At 44.3% G+C, this 14,114-nt stretch overlaps 1 protein-coding gene across 1 annotated transcript in view; it reads right to left on the bottom strand.

The window, feature by feature from the left end:
* Nucleotides 1-14,114, bottom strand: part of OBSCN (obscurin, cytoskeletal calmodulin and titin-interacting RhoGEF) — a 163,809-nt gene that overhangs the window by 66,738 nt on the left and 82,957 nt on the right. Inside the window, 8 exon segments of the mRNA XM_062505854.1 lie at nt 497-769; nt 1,923-2,195; nt 4,448-4,714; nt 8,049-8,321; nt 8,965-9,231; nt 11,014-11,280; nt 12,686-12,952; nt 13,526-13,795. Of these exon segments, the coding sequence (XP_062361838.1) occupies nt 497-769; nt 1,923-2,195; nt 4,448-4,714; nt 8,049-8,321; nt 8,965-9,231; nt 11,014-11,280; nt 12,686-12,952; nt 13,526-13,795 (2,157 nt within the window).

Genomic DNA, 14,114 nt, shown 5'->3' with positions numbered 1-14,114 from the left:
CAGGAGGTGTGTGCTTCATGGGTGTCCCTCCTTGAAGGTTTTAATATGCTACTCATTAATCTGGAAAACTGGTTGCCCTGCCCCTGAGATGATTAGCAGATTTCAAAGATTCCTCTGTTGTCCTGGATAATTTATCCACATGGACTCCAGCTCAGCTCTCTCCTGTGTCCACGTTTGCAAAGAGTGAAGTTGAACTCTGAGAATACTGATTTTTGTTAGAGTTTATGTTACATTTTACAAAAGACTGCAGCTGAAGAGAGTTGAGGAGCATCTTTAACATCACTAGCCTGATACATTTTTCTTCTGATGAGGTAGATTATTTGTGGTCGAAGAACAAGTTTCCAGTAGTATCTCCTCAGCCTAAGAACACTATTTTGGGACACTATTTCCACTAAAGTGGAAAAAATCAGCACGAAGTTTGGAAAATCCAGTGTTTCAACTCAATACCACATCTTGAGATTTTGAGTGCCCCTGGGCTGGAACAACACGCACTTACCTATCACAGAAAGCTTGGCTGATGAAATGGCCTCCCTGGAAGCAAAGGTCACCTCTCCAGAATGATGCAGCTGGGCTTTTTTCAGAATAAGTTTGTATTTGTTTCCATCTGCTTGTACCTCCCAGTCCTCACCTGACTGGATCTCTATGTCATTACTGTACCAGGCCACTTCATTAACTGGCACAGCTTCACTCAGGACACAGCTAAATGTTGCTTTTTCCCCCAGAGACACTTCCACATCCGTGAGGGGCTGCAAGAACTGCAGGCGCCACCCTGTAGATTAAAACCAGTGATCAAGCCCTCAGTTACAGAAACAATCAAGAGATTTTGTGAATATTTGTGCTGAAGTTCTGAACAGCCAGGCCTTGGAGACCAAAAAAAAAATCTTTAAAAGATTTATGCATATTGTCAGAACAGAAGGTTTAGAATCATAGAGTGGTTTGGTTTGGGAGGGACTTTAAAGCTCATCTTGTTGCACCCCCTGCCTTGGGCAGGGATATCTTCCAGCAGACCAGGATGCTCCAAGCCCCATCAAATCCGTAAGTGGGGACTGATCTCTGCTTTTGTATTCTTTCTTGTACAGAAAGGGGTTCTGGGCCCCACTGGGGTCTCCAATAAGAGCATAGAGCAAAAGGATACTGAGATAATATTGTTGCTGATAACACCCTCCTCTCTGTAGCTCTGAAGTGCCCATAAACACAACCAAACTCATCAAAATCATAACAACTCTGGGAAAGTCATTTGTTGCTAACTCAGTGCCAACTAGTGCTGCTTACAAACCGTGTCACATCCTACAGAACAAGAAAATAAAGAAATTGCAAAGCATCATCCATTTAGGGGTGAGAGAACTGAATTTTTTCAGATTTCTGTTTTTCAGGGAAAACAAATGGCTTTAGGATGGTCTAATTTGTACCTTCCAGTATGTGAAGGGAGCCAATGAAAAGATGGAGAGGGACTTTCTGCAAGAGCATGAAGTGACAGGACAAGGGGGAATGGGTTCAGATGGACAGAGAACAGGTTTTCATGAGATATTAGGAAGAAATTCTTCCCTGTGAGGGTGGTGAGAAGCTGTGGTTGCCCCTGGATCCCTGGCAGTATCCAAGGCCAGGTTGGATGGGGCTTGGAGCAACCTGGGACAGCGGGAGGTGTCCCTGCCCATGGCAGGGGGTGGCACTGGATGAGCTTGAAGGTCCCTTCCAACCCAACACATTCAGTGGATTAGTGGTGGGCTTGGCAGAGTTGGGTTGAAGGTTGGACTTGATGATCTCAGAGATCTTTCCCAGCCTGAATGATTCTATGGTTTATTGTGTGAGAAGAACCTTTAGGTAAGAGACAAACAACAAATGCAACTTTTCATATTTTCCTGGTTTCCTTCCCCTTTCCAACCAGAAGTTGAAGACTTCCCCTGCCCAAGCACTTGAGTTACCTTTCACAGTGAGGAAGGCTGAAGTCACCGCATCGCTGCACATGAAAGTCACCCTACAGCTGTCCTGGGGAGTTAAATTTTTCAGCAGCAGGATGTGCCTGAGTCCATTTTCAAAGTAAACCATCTCAGTGTTTTCTGTGGTTTTGGCAGGCTCATCGTCAATCAGCCAGTTGTAATTGTAGGTCTCAGGTTTGGAGAGGTAACACTCAAACAGGGCTTCCCCTCCTTCCACAGCCTCCACGTTCTCCAAGCCCTGGATAATGCTGGTTTTGGCTACAAAAGAAGGACAATTAACATTATTGATTATTTGGCCATATATCTATGAATATTAGCAAGCCTCAGAGCACCGGATGATTCCCACTGCTGCAAAGCTGATGGAGAAATGTGGATGTGATAAAGTGTGCTTGTAGGTTTAATTGTTGATTGCAACTGCGCTCTAACAAAATGTTATAATAAAAATACTTAAAGACAGTTTAAAAGTAATGATAAGTCTCTAGAATGTCCAGTATTTCATCTACAGCCTCTAGCATTTCACCCAGATTTCCTCCAAAAACATGATTGTTTTTTATGAAGAAAACAATGTCCATATTTGTATGAATCAGGCCAATAGTCATTAAGAAGGCATAGGTCAGGAATATAAAGTGTAACCAAATTCCTTTTGTCCTATGACAGGAAATGTTTCCCAGAGATCGCCCAGACAGCACAATTATCATCATGACTGGAGAGATGTGAATCCACTGACACTCATGATAAAATCTTATTACTTTTCTTGCAAAGCAAATGTAAGATATTATGGCTGGCAAAGCTGTAGTGACGATTATCTGAGATAATTCTGCCTCTAGGAAAGACACAGAAAGTCAAAATCTCTATCAAGATTACTTTGAATAGCAAATTTCTGAATTATTATAACAGCTCTGTGACATTTAGGTTTATTTTCCCATGCTGTGTGGTGAGTTGTGGGGTCAGAAACATGCACAAACCTCCACACTCCAGTCATGCATCAGTTGGCACCTGGACAGAAACAATTAGCTGGATGCCAAATTAAATGTGGGAGTAATTCATGTTGCTACAGGGACAAATGACATGCACAAGGGTGGGAACACACAGTTCAGTAAATGCAGTTTACACAAATGCCATAAAATGGTCAGCATGATTTATGTTACAAACCAAGACCCCGAGACATCCCTGTTTAGACCTCTACATCTCATCTGGAACCGTGCTCAGCAACAACAACAAAAAAAACAAAACCCACACCCAAAAACAACAACAACAAAAAGTTTAAAAGCCTCCAAACTGAGCAATTAGATTAATGGCAAAAACAAATAAACATACCAAAAAGCACGAGATACTAGATATATATTAATTTATTACTAATTACAAGGTGCCCAGAGATGTTGTGTGTGGACTCCCCATCCCTGGAAGTGTCCAAGGCCAGGTTGGACAGGGCTTGGAGGAACCTTGGATAGTGGAAGGTGTCCCTGCCATGGCAGGGGGGTTGGAACTACATAACCTTCAAACTATTCTGGGCTTCCATAACACTAAAAGTATTCTGAATTTTATTAGATTCATACTTATGGAGAACACTGAGGGGGTTACAGACTCTTCTTGCAGAATATATAATTTTTGTTAAAACAATCCAAATTGTTTATCTGTGTACTTTGGAAGCGCTGTTTTCCCTAATTATGGAAAGCAGCCAATTGCTAACCCTACCTCCTCTGGGATGCATTTAGATTATGTTCATTTAAATATTTTTAAATCCCTACAATGGAAAATGCTTATCAATGTAGAAAACATTATAATAAATAACACCCTGTTCTTCTGCACTAACAACCAACTCCAGTAAAGCAAGAAGGCAAAATAGCCACAGATATCCAGAAATCAGAACCTGCTGTTGCTGATCACACCAATTCACTTGGTAACCAAAGCCAGGAGTTCCGTATGCAGCAGAAAAAAACCCAAGGAATTTCCATGTAAAATCCTGTTTTTGTTAATTTTTGTCTATCTTGTTCCTCAGGGTCTCCACAAATGTGAGTGCTGACTGAGGAGGTAATTCCTGAGGGATCACTATTTGAAATATGCAAATTACCCAACTCATTTACTCAGCAAAATAAAATGGAATTCCACTCTATCCATTAATTAGTTCCACTGATTTTATGTCATGCTGTAAAAAATGTTCATTAACAGCAAAACAATATTTGTGTTATTCCACTGGACCAACAATACCTCTGTGATTTTACAGTTCAGCAGGACACGTCCCATCACACCAACATTCCAGCTCACTGCAGAAGAGGTGGGATGGCTAACTGGTGTAATGAGTGAGTGCTAATTAGAAATAAGATAATACTGCAGTTTCACATTCAATTCCCATTATCCCCCCAACTATATTTTTCCTCATTTTCAGTACCAGAGTGAGCACCAAGAGCAGGTATCTGATGTGTCCCTTATTGTAAAGCCTTGCCCATGATTTTTCTACCTCTTTTACTTGGAACCCATGGTAGTCTTCCTCTCTGGCTGGAAGACCTCACCTTGAACATCAAGTGTAGCCATCACTTTAATGCCTTCAGCTTCACAAGAATAGATGCCAGTGTCTTCTGGGACCGTGGGGTTAATTTTTAGCATGCTCACATTCCAGTCCTGCTCGATAATGACTCGCTGCCCATCTGCATGTATTTCCTGATCATTTTTCTTCCAGATGGCGTGCACTGGCCTAGAATATTGGCATATGAACTCTGCTGGGCCATCTTCATCAACAGTCATGTCCTGCATGGGACTGACCACTTCAATGGTGGGATCTGTTAACCAATACGTCAGGAAGGACATGCATTAGTGGATCCCCATGGAAGTCACCCCAGGAGGGTTTTTGCCAAGCACAGAGCCCATGGGGAGCAAGCAGAGTGACAGTGCAAGCAGGGGGGTGGCTGGGCAAGCTGGGGATTAGCAGTTTAGTCTGTGCCTCTGTCAGCATCAAGCAGGATGGAAGCCAGACTGGTGCATTAGAACATGGCCATCACACTGGGAAATGGGCCACCAGGAATTAAGGCTTGTGCTGGAACAGTCCTGAGTTTGGATTGCTGGCTTAGTGTTTCTCCCAGTGTTCCTGAGATCCTTCAGGCTGGGAAGCACTGGATGAGAAACACTTCTGCTTCCTGAATGTGGAGAACAAGGACTGCAGTGAGTGGTTCTCTGCAACTCTCAACCTCACACAGCAATGGGAAAACATCACAAACTCTACTGGAGGCTCCTTGTGTGACTAAAATGTGACTACTCATCAGAAAGAAACACAGTCCTCAAATGCAGGCACTCATTCCTGTCCTGGGGTGGTCTTGGCTGTCAGAAGTCATGTGAGGAGCAAATATCCAGGACAACTGTAACAAAAATATGGCACTCCACAGGAGCAGATGAGTCCTGTTTTGATGATTCGTGCTCCTCTGCAGCAGACACATTGTTTGGAGAAAACCAATAGGATTTCCTTTACAGTATTTTATCTAGAGGTCACTGAGAGATCATAAACCATTGACATCTCAGACTGAGAGCCCATAAAATGCTGAGAGCAGCCTGATATGCAGCTCCTCTGAAGAAGGTGAGATCCATAAGGCTGCTTTTAAGAGCTTTTAAAACACTAGTTCTGCTTCCTGTGAGGCAGCTGTAAGGCACAGCAGATACAGCTGACCTAAAATACTGTGAGCTTCCAAGGCAGCTGAGAGTCCCTCCTGAGATGTCAGACTGGACCATCCATCTACAGTGCAATATGCAGGTCAAAAGGAAGAATATCAGTGCAGTCTGAAAATGGAAGTATCTCTGAAACATTCTTAGCAGAATTAGGTCAACTTAAAAATAAAAATGATAGGGCTACAAAGGGACATAAAAAGATGACAGTCAGAGAAAGCTGAGATATCATCAGGAGCTGGACACGATGATCCTTGAGGAACCCTCCCAGCTCAGGACATCCTGTGATTCTATGATGTCCTCATTCTTCAAATCCTTCTTCTGTTCGCAAGCCAGCTGGAATAACCCACACAGGATCTCTGTCTGGAATTCTCCTCTTGAAACTTCTGCAGCAGGTTGAGGATTTGGGATGCTCCTGGCAGACCCTGGGCAGCAAAGAGAGCTTTACAAACATAATTTGGAAACTTGTTGCAAGGCTTGATCCCACTCTCACTAAGGTTCCCTCTGCCACTCTGAGTGTCTGCCACGTGTGTTTAGGGAGATCTTGGAGATGCTTTGCTGACTGAAGAAACCAGGAGGTGTCTGTGCAGCTGAGGAGCACGACCCCATGCCCTTCTGTAAGATGTAGAAATGTGTTTCTCACAGCAAATATCACCTGTGGTACTGGAGAAGGTCCTGGTTCCACTGTCCCCTCACTGTTGGCCAGGGCAAGGACTTTGGTGGCCCTGTTCACCAGTGCAGGAGCTCTCTGGGGCTTAGGAGCCCCAGAACCTACAATTCTCACCTGCCCAGAGGAGCCAGGAAACAGCAGCAGCTCCTTCACCCTTTTCCATTCTCCCCCCATCATCTGTGAACCACCACTCTGGGTCATGGAATGATTGCAGTTGTAGGGCAATAATTTTGTGAAGGGCCAGCATGAAAGGCTGAAGTCTCACTCTTTACAGAATAAATCCAATTGCCAGTGTGCCTCAAACCAGGAGAATGAGGCACATGGAACAAAGTCAGCTTGCTCCTTGATGAGCAGCAAGCCATGGATGGCTGGACAGACTGAAATATATTTCAAACACAGATTTATTGTTAAAACTTTGGACAAAATAAAGTATAAAAAATTGTCGATACAAGGATGGCTGGAATTTTACAAGTGTTTCACTTTCCTGTGAAATCAAGTTCAGTGTAATTGGGGTTATCCCAATCCAGTTATAAAGTACTGCTGCTATGATTCAGGTTTGCCAATCAGGAATTTTGGCTTTATGGAAGCACGAAATATCTACATACATGTGTGTACCTGCAAGAACTGTGGAGTTGGACTGGATGATCTCCAGAGATTTCTTCCTAAATCAATCACACTGTGATTCCATGAAATGAAAATTTCTCAAGAGCCCTTAAATTCACTGAATAGAACACCTAACAATGCATTTATTTTTAATTTATGTTTCAGGCCCACTGGAGTTTTTTGCATGGAGAGCTCAGAACCAGGTTCTGTCTCTGGAAATTGATGCAAACAAACACATGACTCGTAGGGTCTACACACTGTGTTGTCACTGCATCATTTTATATCATGAAGAAGTAATTTCACATTTTATCTTTGCAGAACCAAGCCTTTTCTTTGAGAAACCAAATTTTCTGAATTTATGAGGGACACATGATGCAGAGAAAAAGACATCAACCACTGACTACAATTCCATATTGTGGATCATTCCTGTTATGGCCCAGTTATAGCACACAAGTAGATTTGAACAAAGATCTTTTAACCCTTTATATCTCTGTATATATCCCTTTTCCAAGCAGGGAATAAGCCCTAATTTTGCCTGAAAAATAACAGATCTTCCCCATGGCTATAAAAGGACTGGGTGGGAAGGAACCTGGTTTATCAAGTCTGGAGCTTGGTGTTATTTGCAGCTTTTGGCTACCCTTACCAAATGGGAAAAATATTTTTTTCAGCAGGCCAGAAAGCTTTGCCAGTGCAGGGATGAGCTTTCAAAAACGAGGTGCATTTTGTCCCTGTGTTACTGGAATATCACACATCCACTGGTTTCCAGGAACAGCCAAAATCCTGTCCTGGGAACAGGCTGAGCTCAGCACCAGCAGCCCAGCTGTGGAGCAGCACAGTGGTAATTTTGAGAATTACCACCTCTGCAAGATTTGGTGGTAATATGAAAAAAAAAAAGCTGAAGTGGGGATATAAAGTCAGGTGCTACCACAGATCTTTATGTTCATCTCTTCTTGGAGGTCAGGTGGAAGCAGCAGCCCTGACCCTGCAACCCTCCCTCACCTGAACCACTGCAAAAATCAGTGTGGTTGTACCCAGAGGAATTCTGGTGTGAGAGTGGGGGACTTGCAGAGTGGGAGGGTTGCAGGGCACAGGAGAACCATGAAGGGATTTAGTAAGGGTAGTCTGGAAGGCAGAAGCACCAGCACATGGAGCAAGTCCACAGATGGCCACGTGTTTCTTGCTAATACCTTTGACTAATAATTTAGCTGAGGAGATAAGGGGCCCAGCTCTGAAGGTGACAGTGCCCGAGTCATGGCACGCCACGTCATTTAGGGTTAGAGTGTGGATCCTGCCGTCCTGCTCAGAGATTTCAGTCACCAGGTTGTTGTGGAGGGGGGTCCCATCGAGCCACCACTGCACGTTCTTCACGCCCGGGTGCGAGAGCTCGCAGGTGAACGTGGCTGACTCGCCCACAAAGACGTCTGCGCTCCTTAAACCAGACACTATCACTGCTGCTTCTTCTGCGTGACAGAGCAAGAGAAGGTGCCAAAGGAAAACAAAAACAAACGCGCACGAGCCGCTCCCTGCAGAGCTAACCCAAGCCGGAGGGTGGCTCCAGGAGAGTTAAACTTGTAGTGCTTTTCCAAGGAAAAAAAAAAAGAACTAAAATTTTCTTGAAGAGGGTTGGAAACTGCTTGTAGGAGCAGTGTGTGTGTCTCTGTAAACATCATTTCACTAGGAGGAAACTCCACTCCTTGCCCAGGTCATGCCTGGCTCTCCTGCATGTTGCAACCATCTGCAGAAGTTGTATAAGGCAGAGAGGTACTTAAAGATTTAAAAGTTCACCTGGGTGCTTTAAAGGAGTAATAAGGTTATCAGCATGATAGAAGCGGCTATCAGTTATAACAAGAATTTCAGTATTTTTACGACCACTGCTCCAAGTTTTTCAGCAGTACCACCATCTGTTCTGAAACACAGTATGGTCAGTACTTTAAACTAGTTTAACTTAGAAAGATGGGTCAAACCCCGGCCTGGAGGTGAGTGTTTACATCTTCAGTGGAATCAGGAAAGAAAAGAATGGACTTTCTGCTCTATGGCCAGTCCAAGATTTTGGAATAAGAAATCCAGGCAGAAAACCATTTCCAGCAGGTTTCACCACCTTACCTTGCACGTACACAGACCCTGTGGTGATCTCGTATCCAGTGCTGCAGGTATAATCCCCACAGTCATCAGGTTCTACACCATGGATGATCAGCTCAGCTACGCTGCCCTTCAGCTTCACCTCGTACTTGTCACTGGGCTGAATGACCACCCCTCCTTTCCTCCACTCAACAGGAGCGTTGGGCTTGGAGATCTCACAGTGCAAAACAGCCGTTCCCCCTTCTTCAGTCTCTACGTTTTTCAGCTCTTTGTTAAACAGCACTGGCAATACTGTGGTGGAGAAGCAACTGCATCAGTGACAGCCCTCAGAGGTGAGAAACCCGCTTGTAATTCTTCCAGCTGGGCTCTTCCCCTCTTTCTCAACCACAATTTGCCCGCTGGCCACTCATGGAATGAGCTGCTGATAGTGCAAAGGTGTCTAGTGCTGCTCCATAAAGGGCTGCCAGAGGTCACAGGGCCATACTCAGTGTTCTCAGTGTAAGCACTCAGAGCACAGCACCACCAGTCACAACACTGACAGCCAGAACCCTTTAGGTTGGAAAAAATCTTTAAGTCCAGCCATTAACCCAGCACATCCAAATCCACCACTTAATCACATCCCCAAGTGTCACATCTACACGTCTTTGAAATATCTCCAGGGATGGTGACTCCACTGCTTCTCTGGGCAGACTGTGCCAATGCTTGGCCACTCGTTCAGTGAAGAATTATTTCTTAATAAACCCCCCTGGTTCAACTTGATTGCTTGTTATTTTTGAAAATAGACCAACTTTTACCTCACTACAGCCTCTTGTTGGTGGCTGCAGAGAGTGATAACATCTCCCCCAAGCCTCCTCTTCTCCTGGTTAAAAACCCCAGTTCCCTCAGCTGGCATGTGAGATTTTGGGTGTCTAATCTCTGAAACCACATGCTCTGAGCAAGACTTCATTATGGTGACTAATCCCACAATCTACGGGTGTGATCTAATCTAAAATACATAGAATTCTTAGCATAGAATGAATAAAACTGTAGAATCCCAAACCCATAGAGCTCTTAGTAAAAAATGAAAAAAAACTGTAAAATCCCGAACCACAGAGTTCTTGGTACAAAATGAATGAAACTGAAAAATCCAAAATCATAGAATTCTTAGTACAACATGAATAAAACTCTAAAATCCCAAGCCATAGAATTCTTAATACAAAATAAATAAAACTATAAAATCCAAAAACACAGCCACTGAGAAAGCAGAGCCACAATTCATGGGCTACTCAGGCACTAAGCAAGACAATGGACCAATTTAAAATGGACTTGTCCTAGGTATGGTGAAATACTCCAGTTTGGTTTCACAGAGTATCAGTGATAACTCAGCAATAAAATTTCCACATGCATGTGGCCCTTGGGGACATGGTTTAGTGGTGGACTTGGCAGTGTTGCATTAATGGTTGGACTCAGTGATTTCAGAGGCCTTTTTCAAACTAAATCAGAGAATGGTTTGGGGGTTGGAAGGGTCTTAAAGATCCAGTTCCAACTGTTGCCTGGTAAGGCTGACTTGGAACAGAGGCTAAATGAAGTAAAAGGAATAAAATAGTTATTTATTGAAAGGATACACTTTGGGCAGTGCAAGAACCTGGCCTGGGTTACACTCACATTAAATCCAAGATAGATCCTAGTCACAAGTTTTACACTTTTATAAGTTTTGGTTCATCCAAATCATTTGTCCAACCTCAGCCTCAGGTTATGAAGTCTCAGCCCCCTGGTTTGCCCCTTTTCCCTCACCATTGTTTCTGCTTTTTGGGTACCAGTTGTCCTTGATTCTCTAGCTAGAAAGGAATTGTTTTGTCTAATTCTCCTGGAAGAGAACTCACTAACACCTAATATGAAGTTTCAGAGTCACACACTAAGCAGCAGAGATTCAGAAAAATATAAAAGCTAAAGCCCAAGGCATCACAGCCCCCTGCCACAAGCAGAGAACCTTCCACTAGACCAGAGCCCTATCCAGCCTGGATGATTCCAGGATCACCCTGAAAGGATGGACACAGCCAGGCCTCCTCTGCCCCCAAACCAGCCTTGTCCTACCTTTGACCTGCAGCGTCGCCGTGGTTTGCTGATCCCCGGAGTCACAGGTGTATTCTCCAGCATCCTGAGCCTCAGCCCCGTAGATGAGGAGCTCAGCTCGTGTCCCCTCCTGCCGGATCTCGTACTTGTCCCCAGGCTGCAGCCTCGTGTCCCCTTTGCGCCACTCCAGGCGCGCGTGGGGCCGCGTGAGCTCGCAGCGCAGCACGGCCGTGTGCCCTTCCTCCACCTCCTCGTTCTTCAGCCACTGTCTGAACAGCACAGGCAGGCCTGGAAAGGGAGGGCGAGGCAAAGAGGGGGAAAAAAAATAATGGGTGAGGTGAAAATAGAGGAATGTCTTGTTGTTAAAGGTGTGCAATGAAGAATTCTGGCTGGGTTTCCCTAAGGAGAGTTCCCAGGCATGCCAAAGTCAAGCCTAGATTGAGGAGGAGGAGGAAGAGGAGGAGGAGGAGGAGGAGGAAGGGGAGTTAATCAGCAAGAAAAAATTTATTTCTATGTGAGCGACATTTCTTGACCCTTATCCCAGACTTCTTTTCACAAAGAGTTCCCAACTAAGCTCAGCAATTATTACTGAAGGCCAGATAGATTTCCATCCTTGAAATAAAATCATAGAATGGGATAAAATCACTCAAAGAACATAGAAATAAATATATCTATAAAAATATAAAATGTACATACTTGTATATATATAGAAATATATATTAATAACTAATATTAGAATACATAGAGCATATCAGAAAATCAGAATATATATAATACATTAGAATATAGAATATGTAGGCTAGTATAATAATACACAAAATAATATACAGAATAATGTACAAAATAGACTTATATATTATATTAAATATTATTGATATAGAGAATAATATATGTATATTATATTGGAATATTGGAATTTATAATTCTGGGGTTACAATCCAAGGCTTCAGATCCTGCAGTCAGAGTTCAATTACAGAATAATCAAGACTTGAAGGGACCTCTGGAAGACCCCATGGATGGAGATTCCTCTACTCCTCTGGACCTCAGTTCCAATGTCTGATCACCCCTTCATGTTAAAAGTTGCCTGAATTTCTCTCACTGCAGCTTGCACTTGTTGCTTGTCATCTCTTCACTGAGCCCTCCACGAACTTTCTGTCTCTATCCTCTCTAGATCTCCTACTAGGAAGCTGCAGAGAGCAACAAGGTCTCCCTTCCACTTTCTCTTCCCCAGCTATCAAACACAGCTGCCCTTGCCTCTGCTTATACTTAGATCCCAGAATGATTCAAATTAGAAGGGACCACCATCTTTTTCCAAACCCTGTCACAGTCAGGGACACCTTCCACCATCCCAAGTTGCCCCAAACCCCAATGTCCAACCTGGCCTTGGACATTTCCAGGGATCCAGGAGCAGCCACAGCTTCTCTGGACACCCTGTGCCAGGGCCTCACCATCCTCATTGTATAAAAATCTCTTTCTTATACCTAATCTAAATTGTCTCCCTTTTGATTAAAACCATCACCCCTTGTCCTATCACGACAGAGTTTGTCCATGTACTTCACATGCTCCAGCCCCCTGTCAAACTTGGTGGATTCCGCTGCACTTGCTCCACTGATCAGTGGAGATCTTGTAGCAGAGAGCTGTAAAAACCGATGTTCCCTCCTCTCACCACTGCTGGGCAGAGAGGAAGCCATACCTTTGACCTCCAGCCTGGCCGTGGTCTTGCCAGCAGCCGTGTGGCAGCTGTACTCGCCGGCGTCGGCGCGGTTCAGGTCGCGGATGACCAGCGTGTGAACCTTCCCCTCCTGCTGGATGCTGCACTTGTGGCTGGACTGGATCACGGACGTGCCCTTCTTCCATTCCACGGGGACATCAGGCTTGGACACCTCGCAGGATAGGTGGGCAGTGCCACCCTCCTGCAGCTCCAGGTTGTGCAGAGCCTTCACAAAAGTGACCGGGGCAGCTGTGGGGAGAGGGGACCAGCACTGCTGCAGCATCCTCACCCAGCATCACCCCCAGGACAGAGCTGAGTGTCTGTAGTTACATTCAGAACCACATCCAACAGGAACAAACAACACAAGACATTGGAATGGGCTGTCTTTCAAAAATCATTCCATATATATCTTAAAGATTCTCCAGCGCTTTCAGACTTTTTTTGGTGAATGTGATCTAAAAGCATCACAAATAGGACGTTAGTCCAGAGCATATTCTTGACACTCTTCAGCATTGATTCTGACATATCATCAGCTGCATAGTTGGATGGTCTTCAAATGATGTTAATGTTAATTTATAAAATAACATCAAAGGATGTTAATAATTATTATTATATCAAATAACATCAAAGGACCTTAATATTAATCTTTGTTCCATGTACAATAAAAAACAACTTGAATGACTGACTCAGATGTACCTCTCTAACTTGCTAAATTAGATCAGCAGAATCTCCCAAAACTTCCAAGGCTCCCTAACCCCAAGTACACCTCTCCAGCAGCCAAAGCAGTGCCTGCTCAACCCCTCTTCCTGGGAGGCCGCTCACCTTCCACCTTCAGCCGTGCTGCTGACGAATGCTGCCCCACTTTGAAAGTGATGGACCCGCAGTCCTCCAGGGTCACCTTCCTCAAGATCAAACTGTGGTGTGTCCCCTGCACTCTGATCTCATTCATTTCGTTGGATTGCAGGGGAACATCCCCCAGGAACCACTGGGCATCCCGAGCTGTTTCCTGGGACAGCCTGCACTCGAATACCACATCTTCTCCTTCGTAGGCGGCGACGTCCTTCAGCCTCTCCACGATGGTGGCTGCTGGTTCTTCATGGAAAGGGCAACAGAGTTTGAGATCTACTTTCAAGTGATGCTTCCTGGGTTAAACATGTCATTAGGCTCTTTCTTGAGAGTACCATGCTGCTGTTATTTGAGGGCCTAAATAATAAATCTGGGGGTGTTCAGCTTGGAAGAGAGGGATTTTGGGAGCTCTTAGAAAGGAGGAAGAAGGTCTTCTTATAGGGGTAGATAGTGACAGAAAAAAAAAAAAGGGGGAATGGTTTCAAACTGAAAGAAGACAGGATTAGTTTAGATGTTAGAAAGAAATTCTTCCCTGTGAGGGTGGTGAGGCTCTGGCACAGGTTGG

The sequence above is a fragment of the Cinclus cinclus genome, chromosome 1 (genome assembly GCF_963662255.1).
Source record: "Cinclus cinclus chromosome 1, bCinCin1.1, whole genome shotgun sequence".
Classification (NCBI taxonomy): domain Eukaryota; kingdom Metazoa; phylum Chordata; class Aves; order Passeriformes; family Cinclidae; genus Cinclus; species Cinclus cinclus.
Note: the sequence above shows the minus strand (reverse complement) of the source record. Positions and strands in the feature narration are given on the sequence as shown.